Source organism: Fundulus heteroclitus, chromosome 23, assembly GCF_011125445.2.
Source record: "Fundulus heteroclitus isolate FHET01 chromosome 23, MU-UCD_Fhet_4.1, whole genome shotgun sequence".
NCBI lineage: Eukaryota > Metazoa > Chordata > Actinopteri > Cyprinodontiformes > Fundulidae > Fundulus > Fundulus heteroclitus.
Window position 1 is genome coordinate 24365732 of NC_046383.1, and position 26871 is coordinate 24392602.

The window sequence follows — 26871 nt, forward strand, 5'->3', positions numbered from 1 at the left end:
CTCCCACCTGAGCTGTAGACATGTGCAGCTCCTCAAGAATTATACCAGGTTAGATGAGCGGTCATCTCTTGGTAGGTTTGCAGCTCTGCCTGATTCTTTTCTATCTTCACTTGATGAATTGAGATGTTCAGGAGTTAGAATATTTTTTTGTATAGCAAATCCTTACCTTAAACATTTCCACAACTTCATACCCTGTCTGGCGTGTCCCGTGATCTTCGAAAAGGCTGTTTGTTCTCTAACGGTATCTTATGAAACTTTCTTCACATAACCAGTGGATTTGTGGTGAGGCTGACTTTCGAAGACCAATTTCCACTGAAATCTATTCAGAGACATCGATGTAAATGGGCGGACTATATTGGTCAACCAACGCTTTTCAGGTTTTTATTTCTTTAAGGATTTGGAAAATCGTGTCGTTTTCCTTCCTCTTCAGAATTATGCACTGCTTTGAAAGGGGGGTCTATCTATCTGATTTTTGTATGTCCTATCCTTTCACCCATTCTACATAAGGTATGTGGGTCTTTATAGGTAAAAACTCCCCAATAACCTTCATTATTGAACTGCTCTGGATTAAAGCCAGGAAAGGAGGCAGAGGATTGTGACTGATTGCACGGCAACTGTTAAGTGAATATGCCACAGAGTCAGCGGTGCAGATCTGAAGCCGAGTGCCTGGGGGGGGGGGGGGGGGGGGGGCAAAATCCACTTTGGACCAAGTGAAACGCTGCAAAAGCTGAAAAGTCAAGGATTGACAAGCGTTTGCGTACACTTCTATGTGGGTCACAGATGTGTGCTGCCCCAAAATGACGCCATGAAATGGGGCCTAAATGAGCAAACAATATTGGGAACTTGATTTTGTTCTTGTTTTAAAGGTTTCTGAGCCACCCGGGGGGGGAGAAAAGAAACTGCTGATGCTTCGGTGAATTTGCTGTTTGCAGCCGGTCTGATTCTTCACCTGAGTGCTGGTTGAAAAGGAAAGGCAACATCAGGGGCCCCTTTTGTTGCGGCTGTGCTGAGAGAGGGCATCGACGATGGGAGAGCACCCTTGACTCGTGTTTTTTTTTTTTTTTTTTTTTTTGAGGAGGCAGCGGTCACGCTTTGCCCTGTTAATTCACAGTATATTGTGCCGGAGAGGGGGGTTGCTAAGCAGCCACAGGGGACTGAGTGGGATTTAAACAGTGGGGATTTAGAGCCACGGCAAGCTCTGTGATCTCTTTTCTCCAGTGATGCGATGTTTTTCTTCCCTCGTGGTCTCTGCGGTCCTGTAATGTTTGGAGTATTTAGCGATCGCAATATCACAGCAGCAGACAGCGTGTAAAGAGGGGCCGTCATTAGATCCGCGGCTTGTTTAAAACGCAGGACAGCTGCGACAGACGCGGATTTCATGTCCCAGATTCCGCTTCTAAATGATTCTCCTCCCAGATGCCCTATAAATCCTGCGACTTACTCGTCTCACTCATCCTCCCATTAGAAACATCCTCTTGTCACCGCTTCTTTCCTGCACGTTGCAAAGCAACCCAGGTTAGATTCTGTTGCTTTTTTTTTTGTTTTTTTTTTTGTTGTTGCTTGGAAAGAGTTGAATTTCACGCATCAGTAATGTAAGACATTACGTTTCCCAGCTGAGCTTGAAGTAACAAATCTGTGTGTGCTGGAACATTAAAATGCCAACTTTGTTTTTGCAGGCCCTTTCGTTTGCATTATCCACAGTGCAGCTCTAAAGAAACGTTAGGAAGCTGCTCCTTTTGCCTTTTTTTTTTACAATGTCCAAAATCTGCTTTGGTTCTGATCGGTGGTCTGTGCTCCATTCAGAAACCTATGCAGGGAGTGTCTCATGGAAAAACCAACGCACCACCTCGAAAGCACCTCTCTGCAGAGCTATTCACACGCAGCGTCCCTCGTCCTATTTCCTCCTCCCTCCCACTCAATTTTTCTTCTACTCATATTTTCACACAAAAGAGGCCGAGGTATGAAGTGGCAGTGAATTTAGCCTTTTTTTCTTTTTTTTTCAGGCGGACTCCAGTTTCTGATGGAGGAAACTTTCTTAAACTGCTTGAAGGGAACAATCAAATAAACGTTTCTGTACAAAATAATAATATAGTATTGATCACAAATTCACTCTTTTTTTTTTTTGAACATCAATGTTAGGTGACGTTTTTATGCACCTACAGTGGTGAGCATATGAACCGATCTGAAAATGATGGCGTGTAGTTTGTTTTATTATAGTATGAGCAGGGGGTTATGTCTGTATAAGAACAAAAACTAAGTTAAGTTGCAAGACATTATTTCCTTTGGAGAAATCTTTGATTTAAACAACGAGTTAGTCCACAAATAAAAATCACAAAGTTCGGTGTGTATTTATATTCAGCCCCTTTTACTCCGATGCCCCCCGATTACACGCAATGCAACCAATTGCCATCAAAAGACACCTAATGAGGGAATAGAGTCCATCTGTTTGTTTTATAACCTCAGCATAAAAAACAGCTGTTTGGGGAACACCTCAGAGGCTCATTAAAACACGTTGGGGGACATGCATCTTCACGAAGGCAAAGAAATACACCATCCAGGACTCAGATGAAGTCCTGGAGAAGCTTAAAGCAGGGTTTAGACTGGGGTACCAGTCAGAGTTGACAGGAAGATAGATCTAAAATCCTTGTAGAAAACATGAAATGGGCCCAAAAGACTTGTGACAGCGGTAGCAGGTGCTCACCTTGCAGCCAGAGCTGCTGTGGTTGAGATCAACGCACAATCATGTGTCAGAATGGCCCAGTCAAAGCGTGGGCCTAATTCCAACTGGTAGTCTGTGGCCAGTGCTTGAGCTATTTCATAAAGAGGAATGGGGAACAGTTTCCGTTACTAGATATGCAAAGTTGGTAGAGACATACCCCCGTCAGACTGGCAGGTGTAGCTCCAGTAATGAAAACATTACAGACTTGCTGTCAGTGTGTCAACCATCCAGACCACTAAGATCTTCTGGCTCAAATCTACTCTGCATAGAACCAGAACAAAACACGGAGATGCAGCATTTAGTCTAATCTGGAACAAACTCCCATAGGACTGTAAACGTGCTGAAACCCTGAGTTCATTTAAATCAAGGGTAAAAACCCATTTGCTTAGAGTTGCCTTTAAATGTTAATGCGGAAGTTTGTGGTCCAACTTGTTTTATATCTTAACCCAGTGTTGTATAGTAACAAAGTAAAAATACTTCACTACTGTACTTGAGTATATTTTGTAGTACTTTATACTTTTCTCGAGTATACATTTTTTTGATAACTTTTACTTTTACTTCACTATATTTCTGAACTTAATTGCATACTTTTACTCCAATACATTTTCAATGTTTGCTTTAGTTACTCATTACAAAAAGAGAAAGAGAGACTCACGCAGGCAAGTGTTTTAACCCCACCTACTGATTGACTGCGACAAAGTCGGGACTTGCCTGACCTTGTTCATCACCACCAACAGGATAAGAAGCTGGTTCAGTAGTAAAGCAGGTTAAATTAACCCTGTGGTATAGGTAAAGCATCTAATAGCAGAGTCCTAATTTTCTTAACTAAATGATACCTGCAGGTGTATCTATTAGCAGGTTTACCACTTTACCACTTCCTGTAGGTTAACTGGACCTGGTTTATCACTTAACCATGTTCTTAGTATACACCCCCTGGTCTAATTTTTGCCTGCACTTGGTTGTTTACAATTTTAAAGTGGATAGCACTGACCTTACTTGAAGAAGGAAAACTGAAAGCTTACAAAAAGGTTGTATTTTCTGTCTAAACTTGGTCTAAATTTCTCCTGGTTGTTTATATTGTTTCAAGTGAATTTGACTTTCTAAGTTTACCAAAATCTAAAAATGTCATTCAAACTGCATTTGCTTTGTTTTACTTTTTACTTATACTTTTTATTACATTACTTGAGTACATCTATTTTTACAGTAATTTTCATACTTAAGTACAAGACATTTCAGATACTTTAAGACTTTCACTCAAGTAACATTTCAGTCAGTGACTTGGACTTTTACCAAAGTCAAATTTTGGAGAGGTACTTATACTTTTACTTGACTCTGAGATTTCAGTACTTTATACAACACTGTCTTAACCTGCTTCTACTATTTCACTGCAATTTGCTTTCCTCTAATGTTTCCCCTTTGCCTGTGTTATACTTTTTTATGTATAAAACTTTGAATCGTCTTGTTACTGTAAAGTGCTTTATAAATAAACGTGCCTTGTCTTGCCTAATGAAGGTTAACAATTATGAACTACTTGGTGTTTTAATATCACATACGACCCCAATAACATATGTTGTAAGTTTGTAGTTATAACACGATAAAATGTGGAAATGTTTAAGGGCATTGATACATTTAGAAGCGGTTGCTTTTGTGTCAAACTCTGGCTGTTACCAAACAATAAATAGCTTTAATGTTGGGAGTTAATTTTATTGCTCTTAAAGCTTGTTTTTCCTGTTTCGGTTTGTCTTCTTAACCGCCTGCGTTTTGCAAATAATGGGGTCTGCAATTATTTAATCTCTTGTTTTTATATATTTATTTGTTTGTCTATCATTGCTGTGTTTCTGGTATCCTGTTGTCGCTACTATTACGTCTAATCACTGCTCTGAGGCCCCAGCGCCGACCCGTCGGAGTCGATCTTTCCGCGCGCAGTACCAGCGCCCGGCCAGCAGGTGGCGGCGCTGCTCGCTGCAAGCCGGTCAGCGCCGGAGCTGCCTTGCCTTGATCTCCATTTTGTATGTTTTTTCCTAGAGGTTAGCACCCACTTTCCCAGCGGCTAGCAGCGCAGCTCAGGCGGTGTGACATTTTTGCATGACTACTCACCGCAAAACCGGGACTGGGCAGCCGAGAGGCAGACAGAACACACCCAGGTTCACGCGTGCTGCCGTGCGGTGTAGTCATGTAGCCGACGACGCGACGACCAGTGGGGAGTAACAGTCAGTCATCGTGTTGTGAACTGCCACTTTCAACCAAAACAATGTTGACTGATGACCTATGGACTCTTATTAGCAGCCTGTCATATCAAGGGTAAATATGATAGTTTCTATTACGCTCGTTGCACACGGTTAATCACACCGATTTGACCCAGTAATAGCTAGACGTGCACTTATAACGCTTATGTTAGCCTCTAGCCCCAACAAATGTAGCTACTTTAACTATTAGCCGCTCTAGCTGTTAGCATGCTAGCAGTTCGCAAAATGCTAAAGGTAGCACATCTCGGTGAAACTTGACGGTGTTGGCGTTGCATCGGTGGCTAGATTCTTGTTGTTTGGGGTTTGTTGTATTTAGGGTGTGATGCACTTAGATGGGTGATCGAGGGGCTGGGAGTATTTTTTTGCAAACTAAAGTAAGCTAGCCCAAGCTAACTGTCAAACGCCACGGGAGGAGGAGGGGGGTGTCTCCGCTGGTCGTTTCAGCCATGCTGCTGCAAGGACCACTGAATATGCATGGTGGGATGAGGGTCCAAAAGGATCCAGAGGCCCCGGGGCCTTGCGCCAACGCTTTGGCGTGATTTACACAGTTCCTGCTGGGAAAAAGTTTTATGTGGAGGAAAGCAAAGAGGTGAGAGCTGGCGCCGAGCTAACCTTTTAAATATAGGCTAACGTCAGGTTGTGTAGGGTGAAGATTTTATGCCTTACAGATCAACGAAGCAACGAGAGCCCGATTCCGACCGAGAGATGAAACCTGCAAGACGTAAACAGAGATGCGGATTACCGGGGGGTGTCACCACGCCGTAATGCGTAATGTTTACTACAGGCTCATGCAGAGCCAGGCCAGCGAGCGCAGCCGACCAAGTGTTAATACAGCAGAACCGCAAAGGCTGGAAACGACCAAAACGCATCCGGTGGAGCAGGGGGGGGGGACCCTAAATGTAAAACCCTAAATGCATTTCACATATCAAATAATTTAGTGGTTCTGAGCCCAGATTACCGCTCTGCGAAGAGTGCAAGTATGGGTGATAATCCAAGGGCAAAACAACGTAAACACTGTTGTTTATTTATCTTTTCTGGACCCCTGGAAAGGTCACAAAGAGATGCCCGAATAAATTAACCCAGGATCCGAATCACCAATTTCCCTTTGATTGGTTTGATTGGTGATCAGTCAATTATTCTCTTAATGATTTATTATCTATTAATTAAATTCATAAAAAAAACACAAATACCATCAGTGTGTAGTTTGAGGCAGTCGTTCTTTTTTATTGTTTGAGAAAAAGCCTGATACATCTCAAATTCCCCACATCTAATGTGCCACGAGTCCCAACTTCTGCAGCAGATAAAACGTACAGGACCTCATGTGACACGCATTGCTCAAAGGTTACGCCCACAGAGTGGTTTAATAGATCCCTGCAAACTGCTTGAGTGGCTTTAAAAAAAACACAGCAAACGTACTCGGTGGGAGACCTCGTTCTGCAGCTCATCCATAGGCAGCTTTTAATTGCCACCAGGCGCTGGTTTTCAGATATTTTGCATGTACTATAAAAAAAAAATTAATATACTATGGAGATATAAATACACCTGCACAGATTTTAATATTTATGATCCACATTTTACCTGGTTTAAATTTGTGGCATCTTGTCATTGATACTAAAAACAAATCCAACCCAAAAATGTTTCTCATGATCCATTTGTTGCTATTTAAAAGAGAAAAGTGTCCTGTTTCTGCCAAATTAAAACGGTAATTTTTAAGTGACTTTGATTTTGCTACGCAGACCTAATTTTGAATAAAGTAATACATTTATTCACGGTTTTCAGGCGAATGTGCATATAGCTCAGACAATAGTGGGGCGGTCTGCTCAGTCGGCTCCTTTGGTTTCCATGCCATGTAAGAGTAATAGGAACTATTTCCAGACAGATTGTCTTGTCTCACTTCTAAACGACGGAGAAGTGCGGGAATCTTTTACCATAAACGTTGGCAGCAACGTGTGGGGGAGGGGAGCACGCCCTAGCTGCTTTATGTTCCATACAGCCAGAGAAAAACAATATTAAATGTGTCATTCTGGTACGTTCTCTGGCGTTTCTTTAAAAAGGACTTCAAACCCAAGCACCGGCGTGCCAGACTAACGTAGCTGTTTTTTTTAAAACACGCGGGTGTACCTCTGGCTTTGCTGGTAACGCTCGAAAGAGACTTGACGACATAAAGATGCAAAGGAATAATGTGGCCTATAAATATGCCAAGCCGTCTAAAATCCCTGCCCTCGTAAGCTGCCCGGTGGATTATCTGATCCAGTTTGATTCATGTGCAAACCTTCGGCAAAGAGCGCCGTCCGTCTGTAGGAACTTGTTTGTTTACGCTCGGCACGTCCACACATGTTCCTGTTACCCTTAAATTAGCCGACAGATTGTACTTTTGTGTCCAGCAAGGCATCTTGGGCCTTCAAAAAAAAAACCAAATTCTTGCTTTTTCAGCTTGGGAACAGACAGATTCGTTTGAGAAAACCTAATTTCTGGGCAAGTTTCCAGCCTTTATAGTCTGCCGGTTTGTCTGTAGGATCCCTGTGAGGTCGACGGCATTAATTCATCTTGTGTTGTCGTCTCTATTTATATTATTTAGTAAAGATCTTCCAGCCTTAAGAAAGGTTAAATTTAGTTGTAAACTGGGTTTTCCGCTTGTCCGGTTATCTTCTCTTTTTTTTTTTTTTTAGTGTTTTTGAATCGGTTTCCTCTGCTCTCTCTTTTTTTAACATTTTTTTTTTTACTTTTCTTCCCCAAATCAAAAGATGGATCAAGGCGGAGTGAAGAAGATAGCGTACAGAAGAAATGACCATCTGAGCAAACTGGTCTACACTGAAAGCCCTGAGGAGGGAGGTCTTCTGAAGGTGGCTCCTCACAGTGCCATGTCCATCACCTCTCCTCCCTCTGTCGTTCTTCCATCCAGCCCATTAATGCAGCCGGGACAGGTGACCAACGGCCTCAGCAACAGCCCGCTTCCCGAGGAGCTGGCCTCGGCCCCCGCCACCCTCGGCTCCTTGGTCGAATGCCCAGAGACCAGGGGCCTGACCAAAGATCAGAGGCCCGAAGAGCTGCAGCTGTACCAGACGCAGACCTCCAACACCTTTGGCCACCAGGTCCTGCCCCAGCTGGATGCCAGCATGGCCGACATTACCCAGTCCTCCATGGATTCGCTCATCGGCGGCTCGGACCCCAACCTCTTCGCCGTGAAGACCGAGGATTTCTCCATGGACAAAGGCGAGCAGGACCCCAACGACCTGGACCACGCCTTCGACCACATGGGCAAAGACGTGGACATGAACCAGAAACTGTTCAACGAAACCAGCCTGGACCTCCTCCAGGAGTTCGACCTCACCGCGTCCCCCTCCGATTTCTACGTGGGCGACGACGCCTTCCTGTCCACGCTGGCGGACGACTCCCTGCTGGCGGACGGGGAAATGAGGGGGATGTCCGAGAGGGACCTGAAAACCCCCACGGTGGAGAGCGTCAACACGTCCGGGGCGCTCGACGGCGGCAAGGCGACCAGCCCGCTGGGCTCCAGCACGGGTTCGTCCAGATCCGCGTCTCTGACCCCCACGGCCGCTTTCCCCGCCGTGGTGAAGAAAGAAAAAGACGCCGGCTTCATCCAGCTGTGCACGCCAGGCGTGATAAAGCAGGAGAAGACGTCGGCGGGTTACTGCCAGATGGGCGGCTCCAGCCCCATCTCCATCTGCGGGGTGAGCACCTCGGGGGGGCAGAGCTTCCACTTCGGAGTCAACGCCAGGAACAGCGACGCCCTCCAGGAGAAGGAGCAGAAACCGGTGTCTGGCTTGTTCCTGCCGGTGACGACCATCGGCGGAGCCTGGAACAGGAGCCAGGCAGACAGCTCGGCCATCCGCAGGGCCAGCGAGGTTTTCTCCAGCTCTCCCGGCTTCCCCTCCAGCTTTGGCAGGTAATTGATGCGTTCACCTGTAGGGCCGTGAGGTCTGGTGTGTGATAAAATAAAAACTCTGCATCATTAAGCTATTCTTTTTTAGGATGCTAGTGTTGGCCCTCACTTCGAACAGGTTCCCTCTCACTGCAAAAAGGGAACTAAAAGTAAGTTCATTTATCTTCAAATTTGTATATGTTTCCTTGATTTAAGCAGCTAAATAAGATTTTTTGCCAATGGAATGAGAATTTCTACCCTTAAAATAAGATAATTAGACATCCTGCACTTGAAATAAGATGGTGGAGATGAATTGTTCTTATTTTAAGTGAAAAAAAATCTTATTCCATTGGCAAATGTCTGATTTACCACCTCAAATCAATGAAAAATACACAAATTTCAGGAGGATTTTACCTACTTTTAGTTCCCTTTTTGCAGTGCTGCCCTGCAGAGCATTTAAAGCAAAGCATCACATTATATTGGCCACAATATATTCAGTTCTCCTCACTTGAATTATTCATTTTATAAATTAGGTAAGTTTTACTTCTATTACTCAGTCTCTGAGCGGATCCTAGTGACTGTAATGAAGCACGGGTCTTTCACTTGAGTAGAGGATTTCTGCAAGGTTTTAAAATATGTCTTATATTTAATAATTTAAGCTTTAAAATACCTCAAATAATCCCCAGATCTTTCCATACTGTCTTAAATTACCTTCAGATAATTAATTTGATTCATTCGTTTTTTCTTCCATTGACTTTTCTTCATCCTTTATGCTGTAGTTATGAGCAATAATAAGGCTTGATAAAACGCTAAAGAACATTTATTTAGCTTTCTTTCAAATCCCTGCAAAAACTAATGATAATAAGTTTTGTTTAAGGAATTGAAATCAATATGTTCTTGTCAATTATCCACATAGCAGCTCCTTTGTCATGAAAATGTGAATATTAGCAGAGTTTGGCCCAGTACCAGGGTTTTCAGACGTCGACTATAACCATTGTGAATGTTACTGTGAGCCGCATTTGAAAAGAGTTAAACTGAGGTGGAAAATACGAGGGAAAAATGACGAGTCATGCCAGAGCTGGAAACCAGAAAAGGATAAAGGTATGTTTAACCCGCATAAGTTATAGAGTATGTTTTTATGTTGATGTAGGTGTGAAATTTAAAAAACTCACAACTTCACCAGGCAGGAAGTTGCAGGATTTAAACACCACTTTTCACAGCTTTGCAGCAATTTTGAAGTTTTTATTATGGTTTTGCTTTATGTGGCTCCTAACTTTACCGGCTCTTTCTTCTTAAAATAGATTTCTGATCTCAATGGGAATTTCTGGTTAATTAAAGGTGTAAATTAAAAAGAAAAATTAATTAATTTTTTTTTAAAGGAGAGCAGGATGTTTTGAATAATGGAACCCTTTGATCATTACAACAATATAGGTGTTTTCTTTAAGATGTTTGTACTATTATATGGTGATGTAGCTATCTAAAATAATAAATCTAAAATAGCAAATGCTCTCTGAACTCTTTGAAGCTTGGTGACGGAGCGTTCCTGGGTCTGCGTTGTGATTGGTTGGGAGGATGTAATGACTGTAGTATTAACCTACATGATAGGCTACAATGCAAAAGGAAGGAAAACTGTTTATTGATCCGTTTTTTTCCTATTGATTATTTCCTATTGTTTATTCCTATTCACACGCCGAACATTTAAATTTTGCCTAAAAGCATTTTGTTCTGCATCAGAAACAAGCATCACTACAAGTGTCGCTGGCAGCTATTGCCATCCAAGCAATGGGGTACCGCGAGCGAGCTATTTTTAGAAACGTAACGTCACATCACGTGGTACGCAGTGGGGCAAACTCCGGAAACACGCCGCTGTTTTGCTTTAAAAGAGACGTGCGTTAGCCTAGGTTTTACTCGTTAAAACGACTGCTTTTTCCAAATCTAAGACCATGGTTTTTAAACATTGTTGCTATGGAACGTGCAACAGCGACTCGAGGTACGCTGATCGGCCGCATATGAAGGATGTTTTCTTCATTACTTTCCCGAAATTCAAGAGTGCCAAAGAGAAAAGTGTGCGCTTGGAACACCGGGGCGGTCGGCCTACACAACAGTTCAACCCGGAAAAAGTTACCAAATTCAAGTACATATGTAGCAAGCATTTTGTCGGAGGAAAGGGCCCAACCGAAGAACATCCTGACCCAATTCCAGCGACATCAAGTCAAGGTAAGAGTATTTTGGTGGCCGACATGTTAATAATGAAGCGCCTGCTACCATGACAGCATATAGGCTATCATGGTAGCAGGCGCTAACATGATACCCTGCTACCAGGATAGCTTACTCAAAAACATTTCAAATAAGAGAAACATTAAACATATACCGATCCCTGGACGGTGATTACAAACAAAAAAACGGCCGATGACGCCATGACCGCCGCGCAGGAAAAAAAACAAAGCTTACCGTTCATCAACTCGGCCAGTTTTCCAGTCTTTTTAGCCCTCGACACTCAAGCCATCGTTTGAGCTGAAGGTTGGTGTGTTCTTCTACAGTGCGACCAGTAATCCGTGTGCCTGGGACATCGTCTTGGGAAAGTTTAATGGCTGTAAAGTCGGTCATATCGCTGGTTCTGTTGCGCGTGTAATAGCTGGTTGCTACGGGCGTTCTCTCCTGTATGCGTTCTCTCCTGTATGCCCTACCTAAGCGGCAAAAGGGGCGTTGCTCTTGAGTCGGTGACGTCACGTGCGCGGTACCCCATTCTTTGTGATTACGGATGCACCTGAAGGCATCTGCATTAACTTCATTACCTGTCTGTCTCCGTCAGTTTTTAACAGATACATCCCAGTTGTTGAGAGCGATGTAGTATGCAGTGTTTCTGAAATAAAGATACATTTATGATATATTGCTAAGCCCTATTGGAAACATTGGAGTTTTGACTTTTTCGGAAAAGCCTAGCAGCTTTCTTTCAGCCAGCTGAGTGGCAGTGTGCAGCTTTATGATTTAGTTCAGTTTTTGGGGTTGATGGCACTAAATATTTATTTTGAACTGAAACAGCTTGATAAATGGTTAATAAACCTGGGATTGAGGTTTGTTTAGGAAACATTAAACTGTTAAGTCAAACTTTACCCACAATAAAGCTCTCATCTGTGAAATAGGGCCACATTTTTTTAGATTTTGTTTTTCTAAAACACAGCAAATAAAAAAAAATACATTTTGAAACAGCAAACTTTATAACACCTACACAGATGCTAGTTAATGACCCCATCCCTTCTTTTGACAAGGGTATCTGTCCCGCCATGCATGACATCAGCTATTCAAGATGCTTTTTTTTTATTCACCTAATTTTATAGAAAGACAGACGACACCTGGAAAGGCTTGTTGCAATGATTTCAGTCTGGTGTTGCTGCGCTTTAAAACCGTCGGCCGCCGATTGTTTGTCGGCGGAACGGTTTCTGTGTCGTCGGTTGGATTTGTTGTTGACGTAGCCCCGTGTCGTGTTTCAAAAGAAAAAAAGAGCAGAAAACGGATTCAAAGTAGTAGTAATGTGTGGAGAACGTATGCTAGTTGTGTTGTAGTCACGCTATTTATAGTTCAGCTCAGACAGACAGTTATCTGGTTTCATGCAGCGAGTGATGCTGAATAACCAGTTTCACAATGTGGTCATCCGTGGTTTGCTCCGACAACAAACGATTGTTTGTGAAATCACGCTGAAGCGAAACACGCCACAGCGTAATATTGACACATTCCAACCGGTTTATGTTTAATCTAAATAATGTTTAGGTGAAAAACAAAAACGAACAAGTTGGAGGGCCTGATGAGACTTAAAAGGGACCAGTTAACAGAAGCATTTGTCTGAAGTCCTTGTGCTAATTTTCAAGTAGCAGACGGATTATTTCCTTATTATTATTATTATTATTATTATTATTATTATTATTATTATTATTATTATTTTTGTTATTATTTGAAACATGTCACATAGCCTAACTTTGGGGGAGCAAACAGAAGAGGAAATTGTATTAAGAAAACTTAGCTGATGACAGTAGTTCAGCCTGCTCATCCCTGATTGGTCAGGAACTGAACCCTCCGGTCTTTTTTCCAACCAGTTAATCCAAACAATTTTCAGTGTTGGCACGGTTACTGAGGGAAGAACACTCAAACGTTAGAACATCAGACGAAAAACAAAGAGAAGATGCTATTCAAGGGAAAGCTGTGTTCCACATCTCAATACATGCCTGTATTTTAGTAATGCTAGCCTTGCTGAGCACGCATAGAATACGCTAAACACGGGTTAGCCACATGAATTTGCCTCTACTCCTAACATGAACTTATATTTACTTCTCATGACAGGAATGCAAGAAATAATTTAGCTCTTTACAGATGCACAAATTCAGGAAAACATTAAATTGCAACTTTACAGCTGAAAATGGCAAATTCTTGACCTTTAATTAAAACAGCACCCAGTAAGTTTTGCCCCTAGTATTATCTTAGTTTGAAATATATTAAATAATTTTTTAGGTCAATATACAGTGCTTGGCGTGTATAGATGCTCTGTGCGGGCTGCCCTTCTTAAAAACTCGCCCAGGTAACTTGAGGGGGTCACTTATCTGATCAGACATATTTTTGGTTCTGTGATTGTAGGATTTAATCTAAAGGGGTGAATGTGGCCTTGCCTGCAAGACGAATTCTTGCGGTATGTGTGTGTTCACACGAGAATCCATCTTGTACTACTCCGGCTTTAACCGTTTGTGTTGCAATATCGAGGTTAAAGGCGGCACATACCGGTGCGATGAAAACAAGAGCGATTGAGCCCACAGCCGAATCAACTCAAACATGGCAGCGCAGGAGGACACACTCGTAGCTGCTGCTATCACATCTGATTTGTAAGAATCCACAATTTTATCTGTACTAGCTTACCCTCTTGTGGTTTCTCATGACGCGTGCCGCTTACGTTTTAATTTGATACCGTGATTGGCTAAAACCAACTTTTGGTAGGCGGGCACTAGGTGTTTTGCTGAAATTCTCTCCTTTCCTCAAACGGATCCAGTTCTGCACAGATTTATGATGTGCAGAACTGGAGCGTTACACAATATCAGTCTGGCAGGCCAGGCTAGTACAAAATGGCCTGCTATCAGATTCCAAAACGTGGAGGGAGACTGTTTAATTTGTAACAGTGCAGTGTTGCCAGTGGCCTTCAGGGGGCGATAAACCTGTAAGTTACAGGTCTTGCGCCCCTAGTGGCTAAAGGTTACACGGTGCCGCTTTAATAAGAAAGGTCAGTTGAGAACACATTTTCAGATACAGTGTGGAAATATAAAATATTTACTTACATATGATGACGTTAAAGGTGAGAAAGCAAGTTTATTGGACTTGTACTATTGATTGTACGAAGCCTTTGAAGGAGGAGAGGGGAATGACTGTACTGAGTTGCAGCAGAAAACTGGAAAGAAGCGCAACCAAATGAGGTATGAGCTTTGGATACAAGGAGAGTGATAAGCCTAGTATAGTGCAGACTGCGGTAAAAGATGTGAAGATTATGAAGTGACTGTAGATGCAACAGGGGTATATCCTGCCTACTACTTCATTCAAGCAATCCTTTGCAATGATGACTTTGCACGCACTGATATTTGCGCAATTCAATGTGTTGTGGAGCTAGAAAGCTCCTTATTTTGGTGTATTGTAGTTCCTGATGAGAAATTGCTATTGGCTGAAACTGATATTGGAGGGTACCTAAATTCTGATCTGTGCAACTCTAGTACAAATAGTTGAATAAATGTGAAACCGAATGCGATTAACTCGAGGTTCAAAATCAGTGGGGCTGTTTTTTTTTTTTCGGTAACGTTTGATGAATGCTAGCTGGCCGTGTTTTTGAACAGTCTGCCAGTGTTATGGTTTAGTTTTTGGAGTTTCATGTTAATGTCATAGAAAGGGATCATAAGAGAGAAAATAACTTGTATAGAATATAGAATATACATCTTAGGCCCAACAAAGGTGTAAACCTTTGTCAGTTTGGCTAAATTGTGCCGAAATCACAGCTCTGCGTAACACATTGCCCCCTAAAAACCTCAAATGTGCCTCAACTGATTCACTCCTGCTTTCCTACTTTTATAGTCAAGATGTAGGATTTATAAAAGCTTATTTACAAAAAAAAATATGGAAAGGCTAATTTTTTTTAAATATTTTTTCGTTGTTCATTCATAAATAAATCCGGCATATATAGTGGTTCCACTTGAACAATATTCTTTTATGTCTTACCTTTACACAGGTACCAAAAGTTTGCATTTAGACCGTATAATTGTGGAGCTATTTGAGATTTATTTTTGTGTCTAAACTCCCTTAGGGCTTAACTGGTTTAACACAATGACCCGACTCAACTTGCTCGGTGAGAGATGCATGGCCTTCCAAGCAATTAGAGGAAAGATGAGCACTTTTAACGGGGGACTTTTACTTTGAACGGGGTGACGTGGTTAACTTTTGCAGGAGCCTAAAGGGTCATCTGTCTGTTTACGATTTGCCCCTGTTCCACTTCACATTTACCATTGCTTTAGGTTAATTCATCATTAGTTCCATGCTAAATAATCAGGTTTTATTCAGTTTTTCTACAAGTATCATTTAGGTGTATCATCCTAAAGCCAGGTCCAATGGCCACGCTTGGTTTAACAAGCGGAACGAAGAAATTACGACCTTCAAAGATCACTCATGCATGCCCTGTAAGATTAAAATTCTTTAGATGTATGGAAGGATAAAAGGGCCTTTCTAAATCCCGTACGTCTTCTCGTTTCATGAGTTTTCCGTTGATTTTTTTCTGGCTGTATTACTTAGCTGCCCTTTTAAAGTGTTGGAGATCCAGCTATGAAAGAAGCATCATGTGGAAGCAACCGGCTCCGGTGTTTGTGTCTTTCTCACATTCACGCCTGTCTGCTTTCGTGTCTGACGGGGAGCGATCAACTTAAGCGTTTGCGCGCCGAAGGGGCCTCGTGTCCACATTGCGGTTTGTCGGGCTTCTTCTCGGCTTCAACATCTGTACGGTTTGCAAGGTGACCAAGAACAGATGGGCAGAGACACAAGATACACCTCCTCTTCTTCTTCGCGTGCAGCTCAGATCACCCGGTCTTTGTGTTCTGAGTAGGTGTGTGTTTGTGTTTAAGCTTTGGATTAGCCTGCATGTGTGTGTGTGAGGCTGATTTATTTTCTGTGGGCGTGTGGCTGTTTGCCCTGTCAAACATATCAGGGGTGTAAGTTTAGCCTCTGTGTGTGTGTAATTAGGGGAAGTTTGTTTTTATGAGGAGCCTTTTCTGCATCTCCAGGCCCTGAAGGCTGGGAGGGTTTTAGGTGGTCACCAGGGGGCTTCTGTCGGGTCTTGTTCTTCGGTTTTACACGCAGTTCTGCAACTTCCTCCTACTACATACGTGACCTTGCTTGACACTGACTAGCTGGCCCGGTGCGACGTCAAACTCTGTCCCCTTTCCTTTTGCGAAGGAGTGACGGACACATACCACAGTGCGCTTCAAATGGCATCGCTTGCCGCCGTTTTTTTTTTATTTTTTTTTATCTGATGCGGCTTGGCGGGTACGGCTTATTTACACATAATACAGAATGATTCGCTATTTGAAATGTCAGCTTTGTTAACTATTTTGGTGGAACCCACACCCTCATCGTGGGCTAACTGGTTTGACCGTGTGAGCTGGCCTGATTCAATCTGAGTGGCTGTGAAAAGAAATACCTGCGATCAATTGTGAAAACACGCACAGGCCCGAATTCCTCTGCAAGATCCCAGCTCTTTATTAGAGCTTGTGTTTGCTAACCGTTGTTTGTGGGGAAGGCATTTCCTCCTTGGCCCCTGCAGACCTGTTTTGAATATTTATTAGAGAGACAAAACGCTGCGGGCTATTTGGTCTGTGAATTTAGGTTTGATGAGCACCAGGAGTCTTTAGCAGTTCTTGGGGGGCTATTTTTTTTTTAATCAATTACGTGTTTTTATTAGTGAACTGTAATTAAGCTGGCTTCCTGCACATGCAGACAAAAGCAGCACTTTGTTGCCTCCGCATCTTGTTACAGTAGAACCCAAAAGTTAACCCAACGATGTTAAAACTCCAGGTTTTTGAGACTTAAAAAAAAAAAAACGGAGTCCACGAAGAATAATTTCCAAACATGTCCGACTTTATTAAATCCTGTGCGATTAAGCCAGAAAACAAACACATCGGTTTTTGGGGAGAGCCTTAAACTGATATTTTATGAAAGCACCTTTTGCCTTAATTTCAGCTTCGAGGCTTCTCAAGTTGACTTCTGCCATTTAGTCTGTTGATTCTGACGAGGCAGCAATATAGTTCAGCTATTCTTGTAAGATTTTCCTGACATTTGCTCACTTACATGCTTTAGCGAAAACCATAGTTTGCAGTAGGGTAACAAAAGGATCAAGATGAACTCATTATACAAAGGTATTGCCCAGGAGAATGGTGTAAAAGATTTGCGCAGCATTAATAATTGGAGAAATTGTGTGACTACAGAGACAGAAGTTGCGCTTTTTTCCCCAAAAAGAAATCGAGCGAGATGCAGACGTGGCTGAGTTCTTCCAGAGCCTTTAAGTCACTGAGAAGTCTGAAACTAGACTTTTTGTCGAGATGGATAGAATAATTTATATTTATAATTTAAAGTTTTGAAATGGATTAGCCAAATCCAGAAGTAAATCTTAAAGAGATTCTTTGGAATCACCAGTAAAGGGCTGAAAAGGGATAAAGATGTCCTCCTTGGCCCCCTTTCCTCTACCTGGAATTTGGAAAGCCTTCTATGTGATTTGACACAATTTTACCCTCATAATTTTTATTTCCCAGGTCCACACCTCGCCAGATAAAGGGTCATGGTCTGTGTGTAGGACTTCCAGATTACCCCGGGATTGTTAATGGCCGGCGTGGAAGCAGATTGTTCAAAATGAAGTGCAATGACCAAAAAAGACTGCAATTAAATTTGATATATTACACTATCTGTGACATAAAAATAACCTTAAAAATGTTTGTAGCTGAGAGTGTAGCTGTGTAAAATTCAAATATCTGCTGGGTTTATCAAGATATCCCTTTGTGACAGAAGGCCTCGTCGTTTTTGGAAATTCCCGCTGAGTTTACAGCCACTTCGCCTGAATCCCGGCGCGTCGTTTTATCTGGGAACACAGATATAATTCAGACGATATTTAACGGTGCATGTTTGGTTTATTTCAGTGTTTCATTTGACACTGAGCAAATCGGTTTAGGTGAAGTTAAATTTAAGCTTCAAAACAGAATGTGCTGGTGATCTCTTTGGTTTCGTATCACTGCCACCTGCTGGACTGGAGGCATAGTGCAGTGTTTTTCTGCTGGTTTTTTTTCTGCTGCCTTTCAGAGTTGTGCAAACAGGAAGCACACAAATTACCCACAATTCCTTTTACCAGCGGGGAAAAAAATCCTAGGTATTTAAATCCCTGGACTTTTGGTGAAAAAAGGGACTCTGATCTGATAGATTTGGAGAACTATTGCAATGTAGAGTGAGAAAATATTTCCAATCCCCTATCAAATGAGAATGACATCTAAAATTCAACCAAAAGGTGCTTTTACAAAGTATTGGTTTAATGCTGTGAGCACTAATACAACAAGAGTCTTACAAAGTTTTTGTTTTAAGCAGTTTTATTAGGGGTGTGTTCTCTTTATAGAGGCGTTGTTAATTTATGTGGAAGTGCTTGTGGTCGACTCCAGTAGAGGGGTTGTCCACCCAGCTTGTATTTCCAGCATCAGTTCAGTTTTTAGGGCCAATATCACTAAATATTTAAGTGGAGCTGAAACAACTTGATAAATTATTAATCAAGCAGGAGAACAGCTGGTTTAAGGAGCAATTATCTATCAGGCTAAAACGTAAAGCAGAATAATATCATCTGTGAGGATGTGGTGATTTTTTTTTTCTCCTCACCTGATGGTGGGGTTGCAGCAGCTAATTGGCTTAGATTTATCCAAGCTGATTATGTTAATAGTTTCGCTGAATTTCATTAAGGAATCTTCTGTAATGCAAGACTCTCATTCTAACAGCAATTAATTTGGAAACCCTGTTTCTTTTTTTTCTTTTTTTTTTTAATACGTACAGCAAGGTTTGTGCTTGTTCTGCTGTTTTTATTGCCGTAATTAGGACAACAACCTCTGTTACTGCTACATGAATAGACATCCTCTATGGGGCATCGGCGCGGTTACTGATTCAGTGCAATTCACGAGAGTTTTGGCTTGACAGGGCTTGTTGCCTCGGGTCTTTTTACACAACAAAAGCCAGTAACTAAAGCACAACCCGAACCGACTGGAGGCCCGTCTACTATTGTCTAAGTCATATTATGTATTCTGGCAGCCTGGAGCTGTCGTAAAAGGTAAACAGCACCTACTGCATCTGCTTCATAACACCAGACAAACACAGAGATCCCATCTTGAATGGGTCTGGATGAATTTTTATGTTTGAAAACTGGCTTTAAGAATTGATGAAACTAACAAACATTTGTATTAATGTTGCATAAATTTAAACAACTACTGTACTAAATTTAACTGGGATATAACCGTCCCTCCATATTGTTAAAATCCAGCAATCAGAAAGACTTTAAAGGACCCGCGAAGCTTCTGCTCCTATAAGTGATCGTTTATGTGAACCGTCCTTGGCTGCACCCCCTTTAAATATTGTTGAACAGTGGTTTCTATGCATTGTAGTATTTTTAGCCATTTATATTTAAGCAAACTACCTAAAGAAAAGGCCCGGCCAGCTGGGAAATGCCGAGGGACAGAGAGCAGCAGGAGCTCGGATCCTGCTGCCATCTGGAAGTGGGCTGACTGCAGAGGTGCCTGGACAAGTCGGAGATCTCACCGTGGTGGGACAACTCCAGGGTATTTCTCACGTGGGAATAGTGAGTGTGCCTTGAAATCTGACTGACTCACCGTTTTAATAAAGATTCAATGGAAAAAAAAATAACACCTTCAGTTCAATTCAACCACGCCCAGACGCAAAAGCTGAAATCCAGCGTTTTTGTCTAAACGTCCGGGTTAATTTTGTGACCAATCCTCCATGGACCGGACCAACTACCATTTTGTTGTACAAATTAACCCAAACGGTGCTATTGTCACCAGAGGTGGGTATAATTGTTGGGCCCCGAGGCTTTTTTTGGCAGCTGCGTTGTTTCCGGGACGCTGCAGCGACTTGAGCACGCATGCTTCGTAACGGCTAACTGAGGTGAGCGGTAGAGCCGGTAGGTTAGCAGGTAATTACTGCGTCTCTGTACCAAAACGTAGAGCTGCGAGTGAAACAAATCGGCTGATACGGGCGCTTTGATGTGGCGTGCAGAGTTTGATCGAGGTGTTTATGGTCTGCAGGGTGTTTTATAAATAGCTGCGTGTTGTCATTAAAGCCTACGTGGCGAGTCAGCGCGTTCGTGGTCCTCAGCGTTGGCCATCTGCTGAGGAGAGGATCGCTGGTCAGAGGAGCAAATGTTGCCGACCCACGCCCCTGCTCTCCCTCCCTCCCTACCTCCCCCCCGCTCCGGCTCTTTCTATTTTACGGGTCCAGAACTGGTTCAGCCCCGCTCAGCTGGTTTGATTTTTCCAGGCCTAAAGCTTCCCCAGAGCCTCATCAATATCTGCCTTTAAACGGCTCTGCCAGTATATATGCAGCATACGTCTGAACCTCCCTCTGCTGGAGTTCAGCATGTAGGAAACGCTGTCACATTTTATCTCTTTTTGTATTTTCGAACATTTCAGCCCATTGACTTAAATCCTCCACAAAAAAAAGGATTTCCCGCCTGTTTTATTGCAACGATGGCCCGTTGAGTACTTTGCCTCCCAATTGTTGCTAAAACTGCGTTTGCAGACGAGGAATCAGGGTAAATTGTTCATCCCCCTTTTTAAACCTGAGACTTGCCACCTCTTATTGTTCACATGCACAGTGCTGTAACGTTAAACCGAAGAGGAAGAAAGAGCTAATCGCCGTTCCCTACTGGTAAGTCAACTCGGTTAAAGCTGACTGTGGAGTTAACGCAGACGTAAACATCGCACCGGCTCTGGATGCTTAAATGCCGTCCTTCCGGCCCTTTAACTGGTCAGGCCGGACTCCATTAGCCCCCCCCCCTCCGGCCCCCTGACACAGGCCACCGCTTGTTAGTGAAGACTCAAAACACCGGAGCCTCTCTGTGTCCGTCCATCTTTCCTCGGTCCCACCAAGGGCAGGGATCTCGTCTGTCAGCAGAAACTCTGAGCTGCTGTAAATCACCTTCATGCCCCGGCCTGTGTGTGTGTGTGTGTGTGTGTGTGTGTGTGTGTGTGTGTGTGTGTGTGTGAGGCGCGCTCTCGTGGGCTTTGTGCGATCCTGTGTAGGTGTGCACGCATGGGCGTGTCCTTAGAGCTGTTGATGGCAGGAGCGACCGAGCGTCGGCACGGAGCCCTCACTCTTCTGACCTACTTTCCTTCCCGCCTCCCCACATCTGGCGCCAAACGAGCGCACCGGATCAAATGCCAGCCATTCCAGTCGCTGCAGCCACAGCTTTCATTTCTCTGTTTACTCTTTGTTCTGCTGCACGATTAGCAGGCCTAGGGAAATTTGCTGTGTTGAGGTTTGGAGGATGCAGTGAAACTGTCTTTATTGGTTATGCCCCTCTTCCTCCTTCTTTTTTCTTTTTTTTTCTTCTGGGTCGTAGTTGAGTCAGCAGAGTGAAACTTGGGAAATGAGGGAGCCGAGGACTATAAGTCTCCACGCAGCAACAGCAGCCAGCCTCCAACTCTTTTGACAGACCAGGAAGCAGACTCCCACCTCCACGGTTACTAACGGCTCCCTTTAGGAAAACTAATATGGAAACTCGGATCCGCTGGGGTTGTTTTTCTTGCGCTCCGTCATGTTCGGTTTCCTCCCGTGGCTTTGAAGCCAAAGCAGTAGCTGCTACTTTGGGCTACAGAAAGTTGGCTAAAAACAACAAGGTTGTGAATAAAGCAGCGCTTCCGTGATTTGTAGATTTAATAAGAGGGATTTCCTTTATTGTCCCACAATGGGCGTTTTTAAATGAATATTTATTAATCGATAGAATTTAAGCACACTCTGTTAAATTTTATGTCACTTTTTATTGAAAGAGATCTTCAAATAATGTAAGATTTCACTCAATTCTTAGTACAATCTTTTATGGGAAAACAATTGCACAATTGCTTTTGAAAAGTTGCTTTATTTTTGATAAATAGATTGAAGGTAGAATCAACATTTGTTGTACCGTATTGTTCGGACTATAAGTCGCTCCGAAATATAATTCGCGTCAGTCAAAAAATGCGTCATAAAGAGGAAAATAACATATGTAAGTCGCATTTATTTAGGCATTTATTTCACACAATCCAAGACTAAAAAGTGACATTTCGGTTTTTAGTCTCGGCAGATCGCACACGAACAGATTTCACGTAAGATCATCCAGATGTCAGGCGGGAAATCTCAGCGTGAACAAACATGGACGACCGGGAAGAATAACGCTGATAGTTTGTGGACTGATTTTAACGCAGGATAGTTTTCACCAGCCTAGAGTGCCCTCTTCTGGCTATAGACGGTAATGTTTACTCCTTGGTTCACGGTCAGCATGATTTACATTTGATATATAAGTCGCAGGAACTATGAAAAAAAGTGCGACTTATAGTGTGAAAAATACGGTAATTTAAAATGTTTTATTGTTTTTAGAGTAACAGAAGTAGGGGCGGGCAATCTTCTGATCGCACGGTTGTGGGTTCAGTTCCAGCTTCCATTAATCACATGGGCAAGGCACTGAACCCCAAGTTGTGTATGGGTGAGTGAATGTGATTGGGTGAACGTGGCTCCAGTGCACGCTGGTCAGTATGACTAGAAAAGCTCTATATGAATTCAGTCTATTTACCATTTATGGACTTAAAGTATTATCATAATATTATATGGTATCCATTGTGATAATGAAAGTTCTGATAAAAAAAAATTATTTATAACTTCTTTTCAGTCTTTTTTTAGGTATTTGATTACATGTCACTGAAGACTCAGCTCTTAAAGAAGAAAGCATACATTTTAAAAAGGGCTTCTTGAGGACATCAGATGCATAAAAACTGGATTATCTAGCAAAACAGTCTTTTATATACATGATTTACAGACATAAATCTAGGTGTCCCTTTGGTATTTTACTAAGTCTTAGTTAGTGTTAACAAACCTAGTTAATTTTCCACACAGTGACTGTCGTGTTGTTTGTTTTTGACTGAAAATGGTTCCATGGGGATAAATTTGTGCATCGCTGCAAACAAGGGAAAGCGTAGGAGACGTGTCTCATGCAGCTGACCAGCAGTGCGCAGCAGCGCCGCTCTACGCCGTGTAGCAAAAACATCTGAAGAAAACGGTTGTTACGTCACCGCTCTCTGTGACATGTCTTTAACAGGACCTTAAATCTTTAAGAACAGTGGGATGTTCTTTAAAGCATAACTCGTATAGCTGCTGGGAACCTGCACATACAAGACCACGGATCAAAAGGCGTTGTTTTGGAAATCGACTTCTTAAGCGGCCCATTGACAGCAGGTGTCGTCTCATCACCTTCGGGTGCTGGGAAATCAAACAGGAAAATTATATAACCTCAGTTATGCCTCACCCAGCTCTTTTCCCACACGTGAACGTTGACACATACGACAAGCATGCAGTTAAGCTCTTAAATCATTGAGTTTAAGGATATATTAATAGTAACATGAAAACGGCGTGATGGGAAAAAAAACCCACAATGGTTCTTTGGAGACAATGGCACAGAGTGTCACGTGTATCTCTCCTAATGGTTCCTGGGTAAATTAACCAACACAATGACCATAAAGCATCCTGAGAGGGAGCTCTGTCTCCACGTTTATCCGCTGACACTTGGAGATCCCTGCGTGGAAAAAGCCCGTTTCTTCAGCATTCGTGAGCACGCGTGGCAGATGTTTTCAGGCTGGAACACAGTCAGACTGTCTCCTCGCTCCCTCCCTCAGGCTGTGTTGTTATTCTGCGTGTGAGAATGATTCAGAGCGTGCAGACCAGTTCCTCCCTCTCTATTCTGGCTGGCCTGACCTCGGGGAAAGAAGCGCTTCCTTATGCTCGCCTCCTGCCTTCCTCTGCGTGCTCACAGAGCTGGCGGGGGTAACCTTTGCAATCAAACGTGGCATGCAAACAAATCACTGACTTGCAATTAATTGTCGAATGATGGTTTATTAGATTGAAATGTATTCCGTCCGGTTAACCGATAATGTCGGGTTTAAGCGTTGTGGTGTGGCCGCCGTCCAGAAGAGGGCGCCACTGCTCATCCTTAAGCGGATAGAGACCACAGACAAGTTGTAGAGAAATGCTGGGTCTGTTGTAGAGATTAATTTAAATTGTTTAATGATGACAGGAATGCAAAATGCGGCTAAGATATAAAGAGTCAATCCGCTCCTTATGTTATCACCTAATCGCCCGTTCAGCCGCGCACACGACTTAAAACACGCTGCCTTAAATTACTTCGGTTAAGGGTTATTTATACAAAGATGAGCCCATTAAAAGCGGAATCATCTTAAAAAGATTAAAAAAGTCCGTTTTCAAATCAGGGAGCCGGTTTGTGCTCTCGCTCTGTTCAGTTGCCCGAACCATTGAATTTATTCTTAACCCTGTTTTTACGGTTTGCTTTTGCGTTAACCTTTAACTTTGTTTGATTCGCTCAAAATTTTATACAGCTGGCATAGAAACAGTGTTCAAATATAATTATGTTCCTTTTTTTAAATTTAGCATATTGTAAAGAATGTAGAAAAGAGAAACGTGGAGTTTTTAAGAAAATGGCCGCTTCTCAGTTAATCGTCAGTCGTTCGCTAGGATCAATCAACTTTAGATTAACTCAACTCATTCAAAAATGGATGGCTTTAAGACGTTGATCTTGAATTTAAGCATTGTAAAAGTACACATTAGAATTAAATTGCAGTCATGTAGTACCTTAGGTGGATATTAGAGCAGCGCGCTGTGAAGATGCTTTTCTTCAGCAGGAACAGGGAAAGCTGGTCTGAGCTGATGGGAGGAAGGATGGAGCTAAATGCAGAGCAAATCCTCGAATAAAACCCGTTAGAGGCTGCAGGAGATATGAAACTGAAGGGGAGGTTCAGCTCCAAGCGGGACAACAAACCAAAGAATTGTTTAATTTGAGCTTCGGCTGTTTTGCAAAGAAAAACTATCACAGGTTTTACTCCCAGGATGTTGGAAAGCTTGTAGGGTTATGGCCAAAAAGTCTCTGAACTGTAAATGTTGCCAAAAGAGGGTTTTACTGAATATTGTCTCAGAGAGATAGAATGCAAATGCACTCCACACTTTTCAGATTTATCCCTGTAGGGAAAATGTGAAAAAAGCGCATCCCTCTACTACCATTTCACAGTTATCCTCTATCTAGCACAGCAAATCCAAATCACGCACATTGAAGTCTGTGGATGCAGGTTGACCCAATCAGGGAAAGCTCCAGGACTGAACGAGCGAATGAGAGCAGGGACTATTAATTTCCTAATGACGTTTGGGGGCTAAAAGGGATTACAGACTGGTAAGCAGGGCCCTGGGACACTGGCATTATTGTTGGTGGTCCCTTTCTTCCCGTATAAACCTCCAGGCTGATTGATCCGACCCCATAAACGTCAGCGGTCCCGTTTCTCCGCGGCGTTGCTGTCAGAACGGAGGCCCACCCCGGGGTGGCTGTGATCTTCTGACCGATAGTAAACTCCCAGGGAATGCAAGAGCTTCCTGTTGACAGCGAGCGTTAACTCATACAGACGGCTTCTGAAAGAGGAAATCTGGTCTCACCGCAGTGCTCTGCAGCTCTGAGCGCTTTGTCTCTGACAGTCCACAAAGACAGAGCCGTGACTCTGTGTCTGATGGGATAGTTGGACGTGAGCCGCTTGATTTGAGGTTTGAGCGCGCGCTGGATAGCAGCGACTTCTCTCAGTGCGCACTTGTTGTTGTTGTTGTTGTTGTTGTTGTATTGTGAGTGGGGTAATAGGATCTGAGGCGGCAGCCTAAAGCCCTGCAGCAAAGCCGACCTGTCGACATTACCTCAGTGACTGAGAGGAGGACAGACTGGTTACCCCCCTTTTCATTTCCTCTGCCATCATCATCGTCTCCGTCTGTCTCTTGTTGCTTGTGATTTCCGCCTTTGATCGTAAGCAACTAACATGATCAAACATCCAAAAGATCCCCAAATGAGTTCTGTTACACGCAAAGATAAAGTGGAAGTCCGTCGGTCATTTGGACGCCTGACGAGTTGTCTCGTGCAACAGCCCGGTGCACCTTCGTCTGGAGAGGGGCACACTGCAAAAACGGAGCTAGAAATAAGTTAAATGTTCTTAAAATCTGTGTATTTGTCCTTGATTTGAGCAGGTAAAGAAGATGATTTGCCAATGGAATAAGAATTTTGCACTTAAAATAGGAGCAATTCATCTCAATCATCTTATTTCATGTGCAGTATGTCTAATTATCTTATTTTAGGGGTCAAAATACTCATTCCATTGGCAGATAATCTTATTTACCTGCTCAAATCAAGGATAAATACACAGATTTTAAGAACATTTTGCTTATTTCTAGATCCGTTTTTTGCAGTGCAACAAGTCGGAATGAAAGTGTATCAGGAGAACTAACGGCAGTGACTAGAAAAACAAAAAGACTGAGAACGAAGCCTCCAGCCTCCGTTCAGCCGTACCCTCCTGAATCTCAGCCCACCAAAGAGCTGCTTTACATTCCTGGAGCCGCGGACATTTTCAGCACCTTTCTTTGTTTTCATACTCTGCCAGCGTGTTTGCTTTTCTTTTATTACCCGCTTTCGTTTTCACCGTATCCATATTTCTGTCACGCATCGACAGACCCGAGTCCACCATCTTTAGGCCATGAAATGTCATATTTAAAAAAAAAAAAAAAAGGAAACAAGGCACGCCCCAGATGTGGAGGCCTTAGTGCTCGAAGCGGCCGTCTTCCCTCTCTCTCTCTCAGACGCCTTCCTGTCAGCCTACTTTCATTAACAGGCCTGTAGTGGCACAAATACATAAAAA

At 42.9% G+C, this 26871-nt stretch overlaps 1 protein-coding gene across 1 annotated transcript in view; it reads left to right on the forward strand.

Annotated features, from left to right (window-relative positions):
• The first annotated feature begins 4711 nt into the window (after positions 1–4711).
• nr3c1 (nuclear receptor subfamily 3, group C, member 1 (glucocorticoid receptor)) overlaps positions 4712–26871 on the forward strand; it is a 34035-nt gene continuing 11875 nt past the window's right edge. The window contains exons 1-2 of the mRNA XM_012856296.3: positions 4712–5020; positions 7710–8872. Of these exons, the coding sequence (XP_012711750.1) occupies positions 7710–8872 (1163 nt within the window). The 5' untranslated portion in view covers positions 4712–5020. The remainder of the gene's footprint in view (positions 5021–7709; positions 8873–26871) is intronic.